At 43.1% G+C, this 21,629-nt stretch overlaps 1 protein-coding gene across 4 annotated transcripts in view; it reads right to left on the bottom strand.

Moving 5' to 3' along the window:
- The window catches only part of ELOVL5 (ELOVL fatty acid elongase 5), a 42,459-nt gene extending 21,137 nt beyond the window's left edge, over nucleotides 1-21,322 (bottom strand). The window contains exons 1-3 of one of the 4 annotated variants that reach the window (XM_072142293.1): nucleotides 21,081-21,322; nucleotides 19,594-19,660; nucleotides 11,466-11,653 (exon numbers count right to left, since the gene is read on the bottom strand). In XM_072142293.1, coding sequence (XP_071998394.1) covers nucleotides 11,466-11,653; nucleotides 19,594-19,651 — 246 coding nt within the window. In that variant the 5' untranslated portion in view covers nucleotides 19,652-19,660; nucleotides 21,081-21,322. The other 3 variants (XM_072142290.1, XM_072142291.1, XM_072142292.1) reach the window with 3 other exon arrangements.
- Between the last annotated feature and the right edge of the window lie 307 nt (nucleotides 21,323-21,629).

Genomic DNA, 21,629 nt, shown 5'->3' with positions numbered 1-21,629 from the left:
ATAAGAATATAGAGAATTTTTTTTTCTGACTAGAGAATACTTGCATTCTGTAAGCTTTATAAATATGATCGATTAATGATTGTTTATGATGTATAACCATCCATTCTTCATGACATGGTGTGAAATGACTGTGCACACCATGATATTCCCATTAACATTATGGCTCCTTCCACAAAGGGTTAACATGCTGAGCTATCCGTACCAATAGAAGGGGTGGACGGGGCTCTGTTTCCTCACTCACTCTTATTGACATTGCATAGGGAAACTCCTTCTACGTCACCTGACTGGATGCTTTGGCCGGCCCAGCGGTCATGTGACTAGCAGGGGGCGGAGCTTCTGAGATTGTCAGTATCCTACTGGTGCTCGGAAAAGAGGCTTGGACCGACCTCCTGATTGGAGAACAGGAAGGGGTGTGTTGTAAGGGGATCCTTATAAGGAACAACACCCCTAGCATGGCGGCATGTCATAATATCGGCTGCACGCCGTGTAGAATGTGATATACACGTGTGAAGGTTATAGATAGCCAGCTTAGCCTATCAATCTATTCCTAGCCTAGTCAGTAAGGGAGGAATGACTGAAAAGAATGAATGTGCTGTGTAATAGATTACACGCTACAGGGGCTCCAAAGTGATTCTGGAGCAAGCATTGATACCAGAACTAGCAGTACAGAAGATGAGGCAGCTGTCAGTGGCACGTCAGTAGTGGAAAGGCTAAATATATGCATTTGGTGTGGGCAGTGAAAATTGTGGCTCTCATGTGGAGCTGGATGCATGTGGACACTGCACGTGGCTTTTAAAGCTCTCTATAGCCTTCAGTCAGCAACATTACTGACCACAATGGAGCAATCTTTGTGATTATAATGACCCAATATTACACAACCTTAGTAGAGTGGGTAATACGATGTAGGGTGTGATTAATAAACCCATAAACCCTAAAAGCTTGGATCACACCTTCTCAGCCTAAATACAATGGCTTATAATCCCTGATGTTAATATACTATATGTTACTATACTATATGCTGGACCACTCTTAAGGGACATGTGGCTATGCAGTAATAAAAAAAATCACATGTAAAGGAACCTATAGCCAAAATAGGCTGCATTTTGGTGCAAATGGTCTAAGTGTGAGCTCCTTTGTAAGCGACAGGGAAGGAAGGAGTTTTGAATGTAAGAAACATACTACCATAAATCGTCCGTCCTCTTGTCATACACTATTAATTTAATCTAGTCTGACCGGAAAAGAATTTGTAGATAATAAAGAAACTGTGAGTGAAATTGAGACCCCTGAGGAGGGGACACTCGCCGAAACGGGTAGGGTCGTTATCAGGGTCTATAGACTAGAATTGTCTTTATAAATACTATTGGCCATTGTTGTCAGTTGTTAATACCAGTTAGCCTACCCTATAGGCGTACTTAAAAGGAGAGGCCAATAGAAAGTAAGTGTATGGGTCTCATTGTAGGGCCAATTGTTCTCTTGATCTCTTCATAAGGCTATTTTGGCATTTTTTAATAATACTAATAAAAGTTATTTTTAAGACCTATGTTGTGTTTCCTTTGAATATATTTTCGAAAACAAACTGCCCCAGGAACTGCAGCTTTCACACAAGAAAATATGTTGCATACAAAATGAGAAAAATGGCATTCAATGTCAATCTAAGCACTAGGTATCCAAATTATAAAATAGATACTTCTCCATCCTATTAAAGGAAATGGAAAAATAAAAGGTAAAAAAACCCCCACATATTCTAGTTTCATAAGTATCATTCACTTTTCATAAAATGGAATCTTATGCTGGATTCTGAAGCCCATGTTCTATGCACCAACATGACTGGAATAGCGTTATTTATTTTTTTAAGACATTCTTAGCAAAATGATCTTTTAGCAGACACATAACCCCTTAAATGGTCATAGACAGAAATCATGAGATGTCCTGTGGTCATATGATTTGTAATATAATTTACAGTAAAATATGGATGGCAAGCACAAGTCAGATAATCTGTTGTGTTTCCAAGACATTTTTATACATCTGCTATTTTGCGCAGTGCATAGATTTATGTGACCCTCTCTGTTTAATTACAGTGTCTAACATGATGTAATTATAGCATGCAAGTAGTGTGAAAATCATAGTAATCTAACTACACTTGCAATGTGGTGTAAGAAGGTCTGCTACACTGAATAGATAATAGCAACAACATGCAACATATTACTAATGTGAAAGATATATCTGTTGTACAATTACTGTAGCATATGTATGCATATGTCTAAATAACATGTCTTTTGGCAGTCAGCTTTTAGCACATAGATAGTAGTATGTAATTAAAATAAAGGGTAGCAGCAGGTACCACACTGCACCTATTCTTTTGTTCCTCACTGCATGTTTCTTTTTCAAAACTATGTTTTTGCACTGAAAATTATAATGGGAAAAAAAAATACTGTAAAAAAATTGAAAAAAAGCAAAAAGATCTTTTAAAGAAGTCTTCTCAAAGGGGTGGTCTTTTGGAGAGGTTTCACTGTATATCTTATTGAAGTATGGTGCCTCTAAAAGGGAACCTGTCATCAGGAGCCCTTTTTCTGGCTCCCCCGTGTCCCCATAGTGTATACAGTTTTTATAGTTAGATCAGTGGTTCTCAACCTGTGGGTCGGGACCCCGACGGGGGTCGAACGAGCAAAACACAGGGGTCGCCTAAAGCCATGGGAGCCACAATTTTATAGCATTTTTTGTCACGAATACAATATTCTTGTACATGGTTTGGGGTCACCGCAACATGAGGAACCGTATTGCGGGGTCACAGCATTAGGAAGGTTGAGAACCACTGAGTTAGATGAAAGTTTACCTTTCTGTATGCAGAGCTGTGTCCCTAGTCCCATAGGAGTGGCCAGTGAGGAATGGTTCCCTATGTCCCCAATATCCCCCCCCCCCCCATTGCTTGTCCCCTCAGGAGGTCATATATGTCTACCCCATTTCTCACTAGCGTCTCAGATGGGACTAGGGACACAGCTCTGCATACAGAAAGGAAAAAGACAGTTTTAATATAAAAACTCTTTGGCAATGTGTACACTATTCTCTATGAGGACATGTGGGAGCCAGTAAAAAGGCTCCTCATGACAGGTTCCTTATAATAAGGCTATTTTTTTCCTCCCTCTGTCATAAACTCTAAAAGCTCTGCCAAATCCAGACAGACTGAAGTATTATAATACATGTGCACACAGACAAATTTGGCAAGCTCTGTGTAGCGCTGCGGAATCTGTGTGCGCTATATAAATACAGGAATTATTATTATTACTATAGAAGTCAATAGAGAGGAGAAAAATAGAGGCCAGCAAGGGAGAAGTGGAACTACCAACACATAGAGGCTGTAACAGCTGATAGGAAGTATTCTGCCTTATTCCTACCACATCTATATTTCTACCTATGTAATAATTCTTCATTTATATAGGGCACACAGATTATGCAGCGCTGCACAAATCGGACCCTGTCCCCAATGGGGCTCACAATCTCATCAACCTAACAGTATGTTTTGGGAGTGTGGGAGGAAACCGGAGGACCCAGAGGAAGCCCACACAAACACGGAAAGAACATACAATTGTGCTGCTTCTGAGTGAGTTCATGAGAGTTCGGGTGCCAAATGCCTGTTTTCTCCATGTGCTGAGTAGGGAGCACATTATAACTGCTGGTCTCTGCCCATGCTCAAGAGCGACGAATTAGAAAAAAAAGCCTACAGATGGGAACGGTTAGAAAATTCAGGACCAATACAGTGTTATTCTTCATGTACATAGACATGGAAACTTATCCTGAAAGTCATCACACACTGTAGGGCAGGGGTAGGGAACCTACGGCTCGGGAGCCAGATATGGCTCTTTTGTTGGCTGCATCTGGCTCTCAGACAGATCTTTAATAAATAGTGAGGGCTGTGTGTCTTAGACTGATCACTGGACACAGGCAGCGATGTTACTTCTGCCTATGTCCTTTGTACGTCCTAGGCGCCATCGCCACCATCATCTAAGCCTGGGTCAAAGAGAAGAGCATGGTAGTGATGAGGAACTGGCTGCAGGGAGCGCTGGTAAGTGCATTTTTTTTTTTGCTGTGACTACCTATCTACTTGGGGGCATGTGCTGTGGCTACCTATCTACTTGGGGCATGTGATGTGGCTACCTATCTACTGGGAGGCATGTGATGTGGCTACCTATCTACTGGGGGCATGTGCTGTGGCAACCTATATACTGGAGGACATGTGTTTTGGCTACCTATCTATTTGGGGGCATGTGCTGTGGCTACCTATCTACTGAGAGTATGTGCTGTGGCTACCTATCTACTGAGAGTATGTGCTGTGGCTACCTATCTACTGGGAGGCACGTGTTGTGGCTACCTATATACTGGAGGACATGTGTTTTGGCTACCTATATACTGGAGGACATGTGCTTTGGCTACCTATCTATTTGGGGGCATGTGCTGTGGCTACCTATCTACTGGGAGTATGTGCTGTGGCTACCTATCTACTGGGGGCATGTGCTGGGACTACCTCTATACTGGGAAGCATGTGCTGTGGCTACCTATTTACTGGGGGGCATGTGCTGTGGCTACCTATTTACTTGGGGGCATGTGCTATGGCTACCTATTTACTGGGAGTATGTGCTGTATCTACCTATATACTGGGGGTATGTGCTGGGGCTACCTACCTGCTAGGATGCATGTGCTGGGACTACCTATCTACTGGGAGGCATGTGGTGGGTGTCAGGATTTGGAGTAGTGAACCCCCTGGACCACCGCGGATGATGATGTAAGCAGACACCTGGGACCGGAATTTAAGTGGCACCCAGTCTTCACCAGAGCCCGCTGCAAAGCAGGAGGGTCCCGCTGCAGCGTGGTGCCACCAGGTCGTTCCATAGGCGCGTCTTGTCCATGGTGGTAGCCAAGGTCGAGGTGCAGGATCACTAGGTAGTCTCGTGGTCAGGAACAGGTAGACGGTCAAGGCAGGCAGCAATGATGCAAGGTCGGAGATGGAGCAAGACGTCAGGGCTGGCAGTTAAGGAGCAGAATCAGGAGCACTGTGGAAAGCTTCCTCATAGCACTAAGATCCGGCAGGGAATCCTGGGAGCCGTTGGTCTTTATAGGAACCCAGGAAGTGAGCAGCGGCAATCAGCAGCACGCTGGCCCTTCAAATCCGTGATTGCCGGCACGTGCGCACTGGCCAGCCCGGACGTGTAGGAACGTGGAGAGGTGAGTGAGCTCGGAAAGGGGAGCCGCCACGGAGAGGGGCACGGGTGTGTCTGTGATTCGAGAAGTAGTTCGCAGGGGCACCCGTGACACAGGGACTACCTATCTACTGGGGGGCATGTGCATATTGTACGGCTCTTACGGAATAACATTTTAAAATATGTGGCATTCATGGCTCTCTCAGCCAAAAAGGTTCCTGACCCCTGCTGTAGGGGATAGGTTGGTGTTGAACCCAACAGTATGGTACAGGCTATAGGGATCTGAACCGTTGGTGGCAGCCAGTTGTTACCCCACTAAAGTAACAAATCACTTCTTTAACATGTACAGAAACTTTGAATGGAAAGAACTGTCTCCATTCACTGTCTCTGTTAATTAAATATACATGACAAAAACCACCAAAGATTGATCTGTGCTTTAGTACTTTACTTAAAGAGAACTAGTGTCACCAATTATCAGTAGTAGACAAATAACCCAAAACTGCTAAAAGGGTAAAGAAAGGTAAACCTCGTTCGAGGGTTGGATGCACCTTGCTCAACTTCAAAGGAAATCTACCACATGGATGCTTGCAGTAAACCAAGCACGCTGCTTCTAATAACTTAGTTTTTGAGGAAACCAACTTTTAACCCCTTAACTTCCAGGCCCTTTTTCGTTTTTGCGGTTTCATTTTTACTCCCAACCTTCAAAAATCCATAACTTTTTTATTTTTCCATGTGTGAGGGCTTGTTTTCTGAGTAACAAATTGCACTTCATAGTGACGGTATTTAATATTCCATGCTGTGTACTGGGAAGTGAAATTAGTGAAAAAATGTGCCATTTTCTTGTGGGCTTGGATTTTACAGCTTTCATTATGCACCCCAAATTATATGTCTTCTTTATTCTTTGGGTTGGTGCGATCGCAGGGATACCAAGTTTATAGAGGTTTTATAATCTTTTCATACATTTAAAAAAAATTAAAACCTCCTGTACACAAAAATTTAAATCTTTATTTTGCCATCTTGTGGTTCAAATAACTTTTTCATACTTTGGTGTACGGAGCTGTGTGTGCTGTAATTTTTTGTGACTTTTGATGACGTTTTCAATGCTACCGTTTTGAGGACTGTACGGCTTTGAGCACTTTTTATTTTTTCAAAATGACAAAAAAGTGGCATTTTCGACTTTGGGGGCTATTTTCTGTTACGGGGCTAAACGACGGGAATAACTGTCATTATATTTTATATTTTATATGTAGTTATAACAGTTCTATTAAAAGGGGGGCAATTTGAATTTTTAGGGTTTTTAAACGTTTTTTTTTTTTTTTAAACTATGTTTCAGACCCCCTAGGGTACTCTAACCCTAGGTTGTCTGATTGATTCTACAATAGTATGGCAGTATATGGGGATTTACCACATCAAATCGCACATTGTAATGAAGGTGTTAAAACAAGACAGCCTCGGCCGAGGACTTCAAAGCAACAGATCGCTGCTCCCCGAAGACGTCACAGGGAGCAACAATCCCAACCAATATGGTGGCCACCAGCAGTGATCGAGGGGTTAAAATCTGCAATCGGTGTTAGCACAAATCGCAGGTGTTTTCCTACAATATGCAGCAAACACACACCTTTTATGGAGAGGCTTCAGCCTGTGAGCGCTCTCCATACATCGGCAGCCGATGTGTGACATACTATTAAGTCACACGTCGGTAAGCAGTTAAAATTACGCAAATGATGCTCGGGGGATCCAGGCTACAACACAGAAGCCCCTTCTGGCTCCGTCCTTTGCTAACTATTCAAGCCTCCATTGCTCTGGTGACGTATGACTAGCAACGTAGCCAGGAATCATTTGCATAATTTTATAGACATTATAGCAAAAAAAAAAAAAAACTGATCGTGTTTTAGGAAGCCCTCCCCAGTATGTAAGTGTGCTTGATTTAAGAGCGCTGCATCCAGGTGGTAGATTTGCTTTTAAACATTTGTATGCTGCATTGCATTAATGAAGTTTAATATTTGAAATGTTGCTGGACAAATGTTTGCAAATGCTCTCCACCTTCAAAAACTTTACATCATCTCATCTCATTTTTTGTGCAACATTTTGACACAATTTCAAACAGTTCCCTTCACAACCTCAAAAATTCTCACATTGCAGTGCTAAATGGCATTTTCTACTGTATTCCACATTCTCCAGGCAACATTTTGTTATACTGACTCCAAAATCACATCTAGTAATAAACTGTCTGAATAGATACTAATCTTTATGTTATCATGTGCTATTCTAGGTTAATATGGCCTGATGTACTGCATGGCAAGGCCACATTTTTGTGACTGATCAGATTTGCTCTTGCCGGTTAAGTGTACTTTAGTCTGTGATCACACCATGGTGATAATGAGCTAAGTGCACTTTTGCCCATATTTCTATTAAAAGTAATAAATTAGCTTAACTTATGGTGAAAGATCATGTAGTGGTTGTACACAGGGAATGGAGCCTCCAGAAGATGGGTTTATTATTGAGATGTAAATAATATACAATAAAATGCTAATCTTCCAATACGGTATCTCTAGGTACACAGATGGAAAGACGTAGTAAGCTGAGCATGAACACTGGCAGCAGCCAAACAAAAGACCATATCCCACAACATGAGCATACAGAAGGATGTTTACTATCCCTTAAAGGAAACCTGTTATTAGGGATCCATTAACTGAGGTATTCCTGATGGTAGATTTCTGCCTCTGTTCTAAGCCCTACAACGTCTTTCTCTAATCATTTCGCCCAGTAAAAACTCTAACCTATGCGGTGCGATGGCTTCTCTGGAGCTCTGCACATGTACCAGAGGACACTACGGCGAGCTGGCAGTGACATGTGTGGGCAAGGGCTGAAGAGCCGGTGAACGTTGCAGGGAAGCAAAGTGAGATGGTACTACTGAGGCTACAGGGGTGGACCTGGAGCTCGGTTGGGCTACTCCCCACACAGTAGCCACTGAAGTAAATTTTTTTTATATAGTAAGATAGGGCAAAAAGATTAGATAAAGACATTGTAGGGCTAAGAACACAAGCAGGAGTCTACCATCAGGTATACCTCGGTTAGTGTATTCTAAGAGGCTCCTAAACACGATATGAACGTAGCCTTATTTGTGCTACAACTTTGTGATATTGGATTTACATTTCTCATTACTCATTTGAAAAATGGGAGGGAACCATTTTGGGATAAGTGCAATGCTTTTTCATCATACATTTTAGTAAAGTATTTATTTAGGGTGAGTTAATTTGCAAGGCAGGTTCTCTTTAAAGTCCTTTAAAGAACTTGGTACTTCCTGTGACATCCCATTTCTTACTGGCTTTCAGAGGATGGAGAGGATCATGTAGTCATTATTATCTGCAACCCCCTCCGTCATAACCATTTCCAGATCATTGGAAGTCCTGATGAGCTTTCTTCACTCCCACAGCACTCCTCCATTCTTCCCCCACTAAATTATCTGAAAGCACACCAGGCTATGTGCCCATACACAATATTTCAAAACAGTTTTTATAGATCTAATGCCAGAGGTATAATTCACTCCTCAAGAAAAATGAACACCCTCTCTGATTTTGAAGGTAGGTTTGGCTTCACTGAGTGGGTCTGTACAGATATACCTGGGTTTTACAAAGGGTGGGTTGTTGTATCTATAGCAAGTTAAAATCAAAGAATTAACAGTGGAATACTCACATCGACTGAAGCCCACTGCAAAACCACCTCATTTTGCATCTACAAATCGTAATCCATCCCAATCAACCTTAAAGCAAACCCATCAAGGACAGGCGCAATACCTCCTCCCACAAATCATTCCCCAAGCTTTTTCTGCCTTTGACTATGTTGGCTCCACCCACTGACATGCATCTCCGCCCATCGCAGCGCACATGAATGGCGAGAAGACCAGCAGTTTCCCCACACAGCGCTCACAGCTAAATTCACAATGCAGTGAGGAGTACAGCATTCTGGTAAGAACAGGAAGTGGACAGGGACAGGATTTCCTGTCTTCTCAGGTCAAGATTTGAAGAGACATTGAGCTGTCAATCAAAAGAAGGAGGCAGGGTTCTATGGTAGCCTGGGAGAAAACGTGACTCTTCTCTTCAGAAGCTGCCCTAGTCTACTCATTTGCATATCAGAAAACAGCTGTAACTAACGTACAATGCCTCAGTGGCAGATAATTTTTGGTGATATGGGGAGGTATTACTGGTGTGAAGGGTAAAATTTTGGTCACAGGTCTGCTTTTATCCACAGAGAATGTATATGTTTTGGCCTTTAGAAGGTGGCTCTGTACCTTTTTATAATATCTTGTAATGAATTATTCTCATTGTTGTCTTTTTGTTTTAACTCTGCTTCCTTAGGGCAAGTGTGGACAGAATACTATTAGTCAGTGTGATGGAAAAAGTTCCATACGCTTCAAGAGAAGTAATGTAAAAAAAAATGTAGATGCATGGCTTGCTGTATTTAAGGGTTGGTGTAGCCCTAATCTTACGTAACTAGGCACAGCTTAACTTCATTGTCCCCGGGGCATTTGAGAAATTCTGAAATCCACCTGCTATATCATCAGAAGCTCCGGATGTCACTCTGTTTCTTCCCTCTGATTTATATTGTACCTTTGCTTGCTGAAAAATAGCTACCGTACTGAGCACAAACCCTTCAAAGCTTGTGGCTACTTCAGTTCATTTCAATAATATAGATTTATTCAATTAAATCTCAAAGGAAAGAGTAGAATAAGCCTCTAGAACAGTGATGGCGAACCTTTTAGCGGCCGAGTGCCCAAAAAGACACCCAAAACCCCCCTTATTTATCGCGAGGTGCCAACCAAAAATTAAAGTAGTAACTTACTGCTCCCTGTTCTTCAACAATCATATTGGCCTCCTGAGGACAGCAACACAGTAGAAAGATGGAAAAATTGCATAATTTTAGCTTCTTTCCAGTGTCCCTCTGTAGACATGTAGGGGCCAGCAGGAGGTCCTCCAAAGATAATTCGGCCCTGTCTATTCATTCTCCCTCTTCCAGTCCCAAGTAGCGAAGTTAGTATCAAAATATGACTGAAAGCAGCATCTTTTAAGTTGCTTGGAACTGCAGGAAGACTCTGTCTGGTGTGCTGGGGCGATGGCCTGGGTGCCCACATAAAAGGCTCCGAGTGCCGCCTCTGGCACCCGTGCCATAGGTGCGCCACCACTGCTCTAGAAGAACCCAGTAAGCCATATTATTCTCTCGTTCACTTTTACTATAGCGTTGCGCGTGTCTCTAAAGATAATATTTGAATGACAGGGACACATATTGTACCAGTAAGGAGATTACTGATGTGAAACTCTGTATTTCAGGGACAAAGAACATTGTGTGTCCAAGACAAATATTCCAAATCTATTTGCTGGTCTGGAGTGTGAACATTCCAGCAGTACTTAGAAAGACAAGCATTAACTCTTTATTATGTGCTGCAGACGCACTGTATAATAGAAAACATTACATTGTTAGGCAATATGACGACATGTTTATACGGCTTTGTGCACAGCAGGTATATACATATACAAACAGTGGAAGCCTGCGGGAAACACGTGCCACTAGATGCTAGTACTGTGGAAAGCCATATATTGTGAAATCCTCTTGATGTATACCCCTGACAAAATTTTCAAAAGTAATGTGAACAGGGGCTCATATAGCTGTTAGTAAAACACTTGCTTGACAGTTAAATGTATTCTGCACTGTCCTATGCCAAGCTGAGTGTGAATGTTTATTTTAATGAGGAATGACATACATAGAGCTGCCTGGCACAGAGAAACTATCCTGCTGATCCTTGCTACAAGGTCACCATACATGGGAGCATATGATGGCATTTATCTTAATGTTTATGGGCTGATTTTAACAAAGACTAACAAATGGCAAAAATATAAGAAAACTAAGGCACTGAAAGGTCAGCAACTTTCAGGTCTCCAGCTGTAGTATAACTGCAACTACCAGCATGCACACTTGCTTAGCCGTTCTCAGAACTGCTATGAAACTAAACATGTTGGGAGTTATATTTTCAGCTGTTGTGCTGAAGTTTGTTGATTTCTGGTATAAAATATATGTGTGACTGCAATAAATATATTGAAACCGATGGCTGTCTACACAATGCACATATGCAACGCTGAGAAGCATGACACATACCGAAACATGTAGTGTGTGGATCCAAGGGTGAAATACAGCAGCAGTAATGTGTGCCATGGATTGGGATCATTTCCTAAGGGCTTAACCAAGCTTTATAACATGGATGTGCATTCATGGTCTTACCTCATAGAACATGTAGAGTGACAGCAGTGTAAGGCCAAGGTTATAAACCACTAAAATCCCTCTGCAGGACACCGGCTGTCTGTTCTTCATGTACTTGGGTCCTATCCATACAATAAATAAATACAGGAAGGTGCAAACAAAGGTGGGGATGTAATTGTCTAACATGAACCATCCTTTCACTCGTGGGTCTGGAAAGTAAAAAAGAAAGGAACTTCAGATTAGAGACATTAAGACAAGCTACAACCAGAAGAGAAAGGCCACTGAGCCAGGTTTGGCCTCTAATACCACCCTTTCGCAAAATCTCTATAGCACAAGAGCATGATTTTTGCCGCATTTGCAGTGTTTTCCCCACATCTCAATATAACTAATGAAATATTGTACAGCTCTGAATGGATTGTAAGCCAGATAGCTTCCTCTAGCCGCTAAGGGTGTCCATAGACACATGCTCAAAACCAAGTGCAGTTTTACCATTCACATGCTTTTCTTAAAATGTGTATAAAACACCATCTTTAAAATTCAAATAGGATGCCTTGTATTTTAGGAGACAGGGCTAAGTGTTTGGGTTTAATCCCCAATAGGGTCACCCATATTGTGCTTCATTGATTGAACAGAACTTTTATGATCACCAAGTCACATGACCCGTAGGTACCCACTTGATGTCCCATGTCCTGCTGCATACAAGCCCCTCCAACCAAATCTTTGATTTTTAAAAATATTCAGGATAACAAAATAACACATTCTCTAATTCAACAAAAATACAGCATTTCACAGATATAAGTCCAAGCTGTCTCTATCAGCCCTGGTGTACACAATTTTGGTTTCCCTGGGTTCCGACTGTAAATCTTCTTCTGTCTAGGGTTGGGCAGGGCCAGAGGTCGCATTAACGCCTCACCACGCGTCATAGACGCGTGATGAGGCGCAATTACCCCCCAAAATAATTGCCATGCGTAAAAGAACGCATGGCAATTATTCCCTGTAGCGCGCAGGCTGAGCGGCCCGGCGCGCGCTGCAAAAGAGGGAAATGTTAGTAGCGCGATCACAGCGCGCGCCGGGCCGCTCAGTGGGACACGTGACACAGTGTTCCGTGTCAGCAGCGCTCCGGAGAGACCCGGAGTGGGAGCGCAGGCCCCGGGAGACACGTGGACAGCGGGGCTGCGGCTCCTCGGCTGTAGGATCCCGGCAGGACCGGAGACCAGTGCCAGGTGAGTGCAAGGCCCACCTGTGGAGTGCACCGCGCTCACTGCACTCTGTGTAGTGAGTGTGCTCTGTGTGTGTGTGTGTAGTGAGTGTGCTCTGTGTGTGTGTGTAGTGAGTGTGCTCTGTGTGTGTGTGTGTAGTGAGTGTGCTCTGTGTGTGTGTGTGTAGTGAGTGTGCTCTGTGTGTGTGTGTGTAGTGAGTGTGCTCTGTGTGTGTGTGTGTGTAGTGAGTGTGCTCTGTGTGTGTGTGTGCGCGTGTGTGTAGTGAGCGTGCTGCTGTGTGTGTGTAGTGAGCGTGCTGCTGTGTGTGTGTAGTGAGCGTGCTGCTGTGTGTGTGTAGTGAGCGTGCTGCTGTGTGTGTGTAGTGAGCGTGCTGCTCTGTGTGTGTAGTGAGCGTGCTGCTCTGTGTGTGCGCGTGTGTAGTGAGCGTGCTGCTCTGTGTGTGCGCGCGCTGCTCTGTGTGTGCGCGCGCTGCTCTGTGTGTGCGCGCGTGTGTAGTGAGCGTGCTGCTCTGTGTGTGCGCGCGTGTGTAGTGAGCGTGCTGCTCTGTGTGTGCGCGCGTGTGTAGTGAGCGTGCTGCTCTGTGTGTGCGCGCGTGTGTAGTGAGCGTGCTGCTCTGTGTGTGCGCGCGTGTGTAGTGAGCGTGCTGCTCTGTGTGTGCGTGCGTGTGTAGTGAGCGTGCTGCTCTGTGTGTGCGTGCGTGTGTAGTGAGCGTGCTGCTCTGTGTGTGCGTGCGTGTGTAGTGAGCGTGCTGCTCTGTGTGTGCGTGCGTGTGTAGTGAGCGTGCTGCTCTGTGTGTGCGTGCGTGTGTAGTGAGCGTGCTGCTCTGTGTGTGCGTGCGTGTGTAGTGAGCGTGCTGCTCTGTGTGTGCGTGCGTGTGTAGTGAGCGTGCTGCTCTGTGTGTGCGTGCGTGTGTAGTGAGCGTGCTGCTCTGTGTGTGCGTGCGTGTGTAGTGAGCGTGCTGCTCTGTGTGTGCGTGCGTGTGTAGTGAGCGTGCTGCTCTGTGTGTGCGTGCGTGTGTAGTGAGCGTGCTGCTCTGTGTGTGTATGTGCGAGCATGTAGTGAGCGTGCTGCTCTGTGTGTGTATGTGTGTGTGAGCATGCTGCTCTGTGTGTGTATGTATGTGTGTGTGTGTGCGCGTGCTGCTCTGTGTGTGTGTGTGTGCGTGCGTGTGTAGTGAGCGTGCTGCTCTGTGTGTGTGCGTGCTGCTGTGTGTGTGTGTGTGTGTGTGTGTGTGTGTGCGTGCGTGCGTAGTGAGCATGCTGCTCTGTGTGTGTGTGTGTGTAGTGAGCGCGCGGTGAAGATGATTTTCATGTATAAATAGCGTCTGTTAACATTATATACGGCTAGAAGTTTTATATTTTTATTACAAAAAATTTAATACTCCTCCTCGGCTAAAAATACTCCCCAAAAATAGGAGGAGGAGTATTATTACCCTTCTGTAAAAATCTTAGTGCGACCTCTGGGCAGGGCAGATTCTTCTCATAAAAATCTCCTTTCTGCTTCCTGCAGTCTCTCTCTGCTCTCCAGACGAGCTCCTACACACAGATACATTTCCTGACAGTAAGAAGCGTGAGGAGACTAAATCTACAGGCAAGATAAGATGTCTATAGCAGGTGACTGTATGTTTTATAGCTCAGATGTAGCAGAGCTGAAGTGTCATCAACCAAAAAACAAAAAAGCTCTGTAGCGTGTGACTCCTAGTGTGTACACCGGTCTACAAATGAGGGCTCTGAGGAAGGAGGACACACCTCCGAAACGTTACACTAGACCATACGGGCGTTTGTTGCTCAGTGAAAAGCCATGATCTCCTAGCGTGCTACAATTTTATGGACAATTGACACTGTTTGCCGAAGATATGGTGATGTACTGGTGTTTTATGTCTTTTCACATTTGGATATAAAGAAAAATTGATTTATATTGCTGACTCTGGTCATATGTCTCTAAACGCAGAGCTGAAGTGTGCCATTGTGTATTATATTCATCTCATGGATCTCATCATCTTTAATCTGTTTCATCCCTTTTTTATGTGTCAGATACAAGTGGAATGTTCAGAAGCTAAATGAATAAAAATTCTGTATCATGATCTAACCATATTGTCCGCACACAGCATCTCACAGCACTAGAGGAATCATGAAGTGTCTGCTTAGAGAGTTCACACTCTAGAATTTTACACTGACCATCACAGAATTATGACCCTTTTAAATATCTATTTTTCTATTTAATAGTTTTTTTCATATCGGTTAATAGAAAAGCTGGGAGACAGCCTAATTTGCAGCTCATCACGTGTTCATGTGTGTCAGGCGTTGTTCCAACTAGTGATGGGAATTACGACTCTTCTTAGTGAGTTGGCTCTTCTGGCTCCTGAACGGCTCCCTATTCAATATATAAAAGGAAGCCGAAGGCCAATCAGTCACCCCACACCACTCCCCTTTTAACCCGATTGTATCTGGTTAAAGGGGGCATGGTGAGCTAGTTAGAGGCGGGGTTAAGTGAGCTGACTCCCGTCGTTCACGAACAAGAGGCGGTTCGTTCACGGACACATCACTAGTTGCAAAGCGTAGCACTAATCTTCATTCACTTCTATGCGCTCATGCAAGCGGCAGGGTTTTCCCCATGTCCCCGAGCTTGGGCAGTCTTTATTATCCTTAGCAAGTGAGCGATATTTACATACCAATGACTGCAAACAATGGTCCATATTGGTTTTTCATTGTTTTCAGCTTTCTCTAACTTCTGAATGGCAGCTGCATAATGGAATGTATGCCTTTATACAGGCAGTAAACCCAAATTACAAATTATTTCTAGTTACACACATCTCTGGCCACTGTGACCTCTGGGGAAGGTCTCTGAATGCGGGTCATTTGCTGAACTTTAGCCCCAGGCTGCAATCAACTGTAAGAGTTATCAAAGGTGTCTGTAATAAAGCTTTATCGTTAATCCTTGTTCCAATAATAATCCAAAATTTTGAAAGATATTCTGTCTAGAGTTACACTTTTTAAAAAATATGCAATCTAACATATATACAAATTGAACTTAAGAAAAAACCTACAGAACCTACAGTGTTCTTACCCGGGGAGACTGCCTGTGTCTAGGAAAACCATAGAAGCTATAAGAGCTGATAAACTGTTTTCATCATGATTTTGCAACACAGAATTTTCAAAGAAATAGACAAGTAGTGTTTTAGAAGTCTGACAACCTGGAGAGTTCTGGTTAAAGGTCTTTTCAGCTCTTTAACCGGTTAAGGACCAGGCCCTTTCCTGTTTTTTCATGTCCATTTTTCACTCCCCACCTTCAAAAATCCATAACTTTTTTATTTTTACACGTAAAGAGCTGTGTGATGGCATATTTTCTGCTTAACAAATTGCACTTCATAGTGATGGTATTAAATATTCCATACCATGTACTTGGAAGTGGGAAAAAAATTCCAAATGCAGTGAAAATGGTGAAAAAACGCATTTGCGCCATTTTCTTGTGGGCTTGGATATTACAGCTTTCACTGAGCGCCCCAAATGACATGTCTACTTTATTCTTTGGGTTGGTACGATTACGTGGATACCAAATTTGTATAGGTTTTATAATGTTTTCATACATTTACAAAAATTAAAACCTCCTGCACAAATTTTTTTTCTGATTTTGCCATCTTCTGGCGCTAATAACTTTTTTATACTTTCTTCCTCTTTATTCACATCTCCGGAACAACATGCAGTTACAGCTTAAAAGATCAACGCATTTTGACGCTTGTGCGTCTTAGTCATGATCAGTTCCATATTACTATTCACTAAGCATTAAATCACCTGATTTAATGTGAGGGCTTGTTTTCTGCGTAACAAATTGCACTTCATAGTGATGGTATTCCATGCCATATACTGGGAAGCGGGAAAAAAATTCCAAATGCAGTGAAAAATCACCTGGTGCTTTAATGCTTAGTGAACAGTAATATGGAAATTGATCATAACTAAGACGCACAAGCGTCGAAACGCGTCGATCTTTTAAGCTGTAACTGCATGTTGTTCCGGAGAGGTGAATAAAGAGGAAGAAATTTATTTAAACCAAACCTGGTGGCTTCATGTGAGTGCCGAGATTCCTTGTACCTTTTGCTGTTTTGGGACCTGGCGGTGGTCTTTCCTTTTTCATGCACCAAGGCTGATACCAGAGGACTTTGGACCATCACACTGTGGGGTGAGCTGAACACACACCTGTTTGGTGTACGGAGCTGTGGGTGGTGTCATTTTTTGCGAAATTTGGTAATATTTTCAATGATATCATTTTTAGGTCTGTACGACCTTTTGATCACTTTTTATAGATTTTTTTTTATATATTTCAAAATGGCAAAAAAGTGCCATTTTCGACTTTGGGCGTTATTTTCCGTTACGGGGTTAAACGCATTGAAAAACTGTTAACATATTTTGATAGATTGGGTATTTTTGGAAGCGTCGATACCTAATGTCAGTTCTAGGGAAAGGGGGGTGATTCGAATTTTCAGGGTTTTTTATTATAATTTATTTTTAAACTATTTTTCATTTTTACTATTTTTCAGACTCCCCAGGGTACTTTAACCCTAGGTTGTCTGATCGAATCTATTATATATACTGCCCGTGAGCCCTCTCCATGCAGCGGGGCAAGACCGCTGCCGTGAATACACGGCGGGCGGACGTGAACCAGTTAAAGGGGTTGTCTTGTAACATCAGTGATGAAACAAATCACACTACTAGAATATTGATAGTGAGATAACAATATAGGCAAAAAACAGGGAAAACGTTCTCAAAGTGGCATCAAATATCATTGAGTTATATTTATAATAATGGTACCACTCAAAACGCAAGTATTATTATTACACAAAAAAACTATAAATAATATTTGACCCTCTGATGGTATAGTGTCACGTATACTGAAGATTTAGAGTGTGTGTTTAGAGGCGTGGTTCGCACATGGTTCTGAATTTCTTTTTGTGCCGAGTGGTTTATATGTGCTGGCACAGCATTTCTTCAGGTGCCTGCAAAAAGCTGTTTCAGTAGTAAATCTGAGCTGTACCTTCATATTAGCAAATTAGGGGTCACCTCATGTGCTGACACTTACAAATAAAATGCCATTTCTAAAAAAAAGAGGCCCCATGAACATGATGAGGTACAGTTTGTTAAAGGAAATGTATCACCAGGCAATAAAAACTAGTCTTTTATTTCCTTCTCATCTATTCTTATTTTATGATCATAGATTTTTTTTTTATTGTTTTTCCATCTACACCTGCACTCTTTTGGACCACTGAATTCTGTGAAACAGTGTTTGGGTATCAGCTGAACCAGTTATTGTTTGATGATGATGACTTGACCACTGAAAAGTGATCAATACAAAACAAGAAGTGTAAACCATTGAGGAGCTCAATTGTGCATTTTTTTTTTAACTACTTAACTTGGAGGCCTCTTTCGCACTTACGTATGATCCCATGGTCCATAGCCGGAACGAGCAGGCAGCCACACGCCGGAGAGAGTAATGCTGCTCACCCCTCCCCTCTCCATATTGGTGCATGGTCCCCATCTGTACATACAGGAAATGATAAAACAAGCTCTATCTTTTTCTTGTGGGCGGTACGGTGACACATATGTGTGGTCACCATACCCGCCCGGGTGCCATAGGCTTCTATGAAGACTTACAGTGGTCAGTGGTGTAAAAGGGGCCTAAGAGTGAATGGACAGGGCACAGAAGCTTTAGTGGGTGTCTGCTGTAATATAAAGCAGCCCTCCCGTAGCTAACAGCCCGATTGTAACAAGCACACAGCCTGGAAATTGCAAAGTGGTCATGACAGGACAAAGGCTCTAATTTACTATAGCCTGCATATGGATACTGGTCATAACTGAAATCTAAAACGGACAAGGCCTGGCATAGATTTCATTGGGCCACACCGAAATTACTAAGGCTGCATTCACACGTTGCGCTTTGTTTGCGTTTAACACGTGTGTTTTCAAACAGCTGAAGAGGAGATTTACCTAATTACATTGTCAACATTGCGTTTACAAAAAGAATGTGTTAACATTTTGTTAACATGTATGTAAATGTTCTGTTAACACATGTGCGTTCATTTTGTAAACACAATGTTGACAACAATCTAATTAGATTAATCTCCTCTTCAGCTGTTTGAACATGCATGCATTAGTCTCAAACAAAATGCAATATGTGAATGCAGCCTAAGAGACCGCTTAAAATTAAACATGCCAGTCTAATATATTCTACTCATTAGGTGTTGAAAATGTTCTTACTATAAAAATATACAAATATTTCTCCCATTAAAAGTTCACGGCTGCTATTTACTATCCACACAAAGGTATGGTTACACAGCTCTTCAGGGCATATAACTACCACTGTCTTCAGTTTAGTATAGTTAAAGGCTGATGACAGATTCCCTTTAAGAAGTTAAATAGTGAAACTTAAGTGGTACGTTAAAGAAGCACAAGCTGAAATGTTGTACTTTATTATTATGTACTGGAAATAATAAAGAAAATGTTTGGAATGTTTACATTCTCCGTTTGCTACCATTTTTCTTATTAATATTAATAGTGGCATAAAAAAATCTGATACAACTTAAATATGATTAACAGAAAACTAGATTTCAATAATAATACTTTCTGAAGATACATACATTCCCCTTAGTTGATAAGTTAGACATTTTTTTGATTGTTAGAATATTGTCATAAAAATGTGAGAGGTCTGTAAATCCAGACTGGAATTGTAGGAGAACAGCTGTGGAAGGTTTGTTTCAGCCTGATCAACCTTTTATTCTAGGAAACTGCCCCTGGCAGTGGAATCACCATGTGATGGATATCCTAGCAATATATATCACGTGTAACAATGTTAATAGCCCATTAAAGAGTATCTATACATGTGCATAAGGAAAGAAGTGGCAATAAGATGGAAATGGTGGACTGATAAAATGCATTTACCTCGTGGTCCAAGCAAGTTGTCTATATATCCATTTACTGCCTTATCCATGGCCTCCATTTCTTAAACCTAGAAGGAAAGAGAAATAAAAAAAAAAATAGTAACATTTTATAAGTATGGACGTCTGTTTGCGCTGGCTGTATACTATAAACCTTTCAGTGATACTAGGTTTTCACTTTTGGTTCTGACACCCTTTGTGTCTAGAGGTCACCAATTTTACTTTTAAGTAGCATTTGTATGTTTTTTTTCAGGGACCTGCAGACTGGACTGTGTGAGTAGGTTCCATAAAAAAGGTCCAGAATTGGACATGGAATAAGGATACACAGATCCACTAAAAACCGTGATATGTGCATGACCCACAGCCTTGTACTGTATTGCCCATGGATGCACAGATGAAGCAAGGTGAAGCAAGAACCTATGGCTAAAGGCAGCTCTATTTCCACACATCACTGCTAACAAATTATCATGTCAAAATAGTGTTTTCTTTTACAGGGAATCTGTTGTGCCATTTTAGTCTATAAAACTGACCTGCTCATCAGAAACATCAGAATATTATGTTAATAATGACATAATGGAAGTCCTGTGGCTCTGCAGGTATACTATACTTTATCTCACACTAGCCTTGCATCAATGGATTTCTTCCTTAGCTAACATGTGGGCTTTTTGATTGTCTGATAGATATTCCTCTCGATTCTCCCATACACATGCACACTTGGATGAGTGATCTCAACTGGGGGAAACGAGAAACATCTGCGGGGTCCCCTTGATAGAATATGGCAGCCAGGTCAACAAACTAGGGTCCCCTTACTTGTGTAACAATAAGTAATCGACTGGCCAGGATAGATCTTATGTCTTGTTCAAGTTTCGGTAACCTATCCCCCTCCACTTTTCCATATAATGGACATCTTAGGAGCCCCGCTAATAATGCATGTGCCCACCCTAAGTAAACGGGATGAGTAGTGAGGAGGTTTTGGTAACCAGTCACGTCACTTTTTGGTAGTTTGTCAACTTGTTCATCAATGTCAACTGTCGTACAGACCTGGCTCACTCCATAGCAACCAATCACAGTGAAGCTATCATTAACCTATTCCGGAAGAAAGAAAGCTGTCATCTGACTGGATCTGCCGTGGTGAGGCGGCCCAGGACCATGTGCTACCCGGAAAATTCTAGAAGACGGTGTCAGGAGGGAGGGAGGAAGGGATGCCGCGGGTACCGTGTAACAAGTGCTCCGGGCCACCTAGCGGGGAGTGGGGGGCGAGTGACATGTGGCACATCTGTGCCGCGCTCTGATTGGACGGTGGAGAAGTGTGGAGACAAGAGGAAGGGCGGGGAGCGAGGACCCCTAAAAGGCAGAGGAAACCAGAGCAGCGCGGACCATATATAGCGGGGGAGTCCTGACATCATCCGTCCCGGCCACCTGTCACCCGAGGGTGTCCCAGCCCCCCAGTACACGAGGGCTGCCCCCCATCCACATCAGCATCCCCACTACCATGCATTGCCGCCCCCGCAGTGATGCCGGAGCGTTACCGTTCTGCTGCCGCTGTTCGGGGACCGTTATGTTTCCAGCGGCTTCACTTTGGTGGGATAAGTCCCGGCTCGGAGGAGGCACCGGCTGTGTGTGACTCCTCTGCTCCCAGCACCCGCGGCCGGCAGTGTGTCCTCCGCAGCCCCGCCCCTAGGTGGAGCCCGGCCGCTCCCAGCCACCCAGAGCCGGGGACCAGGGACGCGTGAGGAGGCTCGCCTGATGAGACGGAGGGGGAGGGGGCGCATCATGTACTGTCCTGCACTGTGTGGCTGAATGTATGGAGACAGGGAAAGTAACGGAGCCACAGCCTGGTACCCGGGACCCGGGTCAGCACCATTTCGCTCCATCTTATTGTGTAGTCAGATATACATCATCTATCCTAGCTTTTGTGGGTTTCCTATGGTTTGCCTCACACACTCCTAAGACATTGTTACTCAATGCTATGGCGATATGGGGCACTAAACCACCCACAGGTCCTTAGGGACCCTCTCCCAAATTCATTTTTTAAAATTA

This window comes from Engystomops pustulosus, chromosome 3 (genome assembly GCF_040894005.1).
Source record: "Engystomops pustulosus chromosome 3, aEngPut4.maternal, whole genome shotgun sequence".
NCBI lineage: Eukaryota > Metazoa > Chordata > Amphibia > Anura > Leptodactylidae > Engystomops > Engystomops pustulosus.
This window is presented reverse-complemented; position numbering and strand designations above follow the sequence as displayed.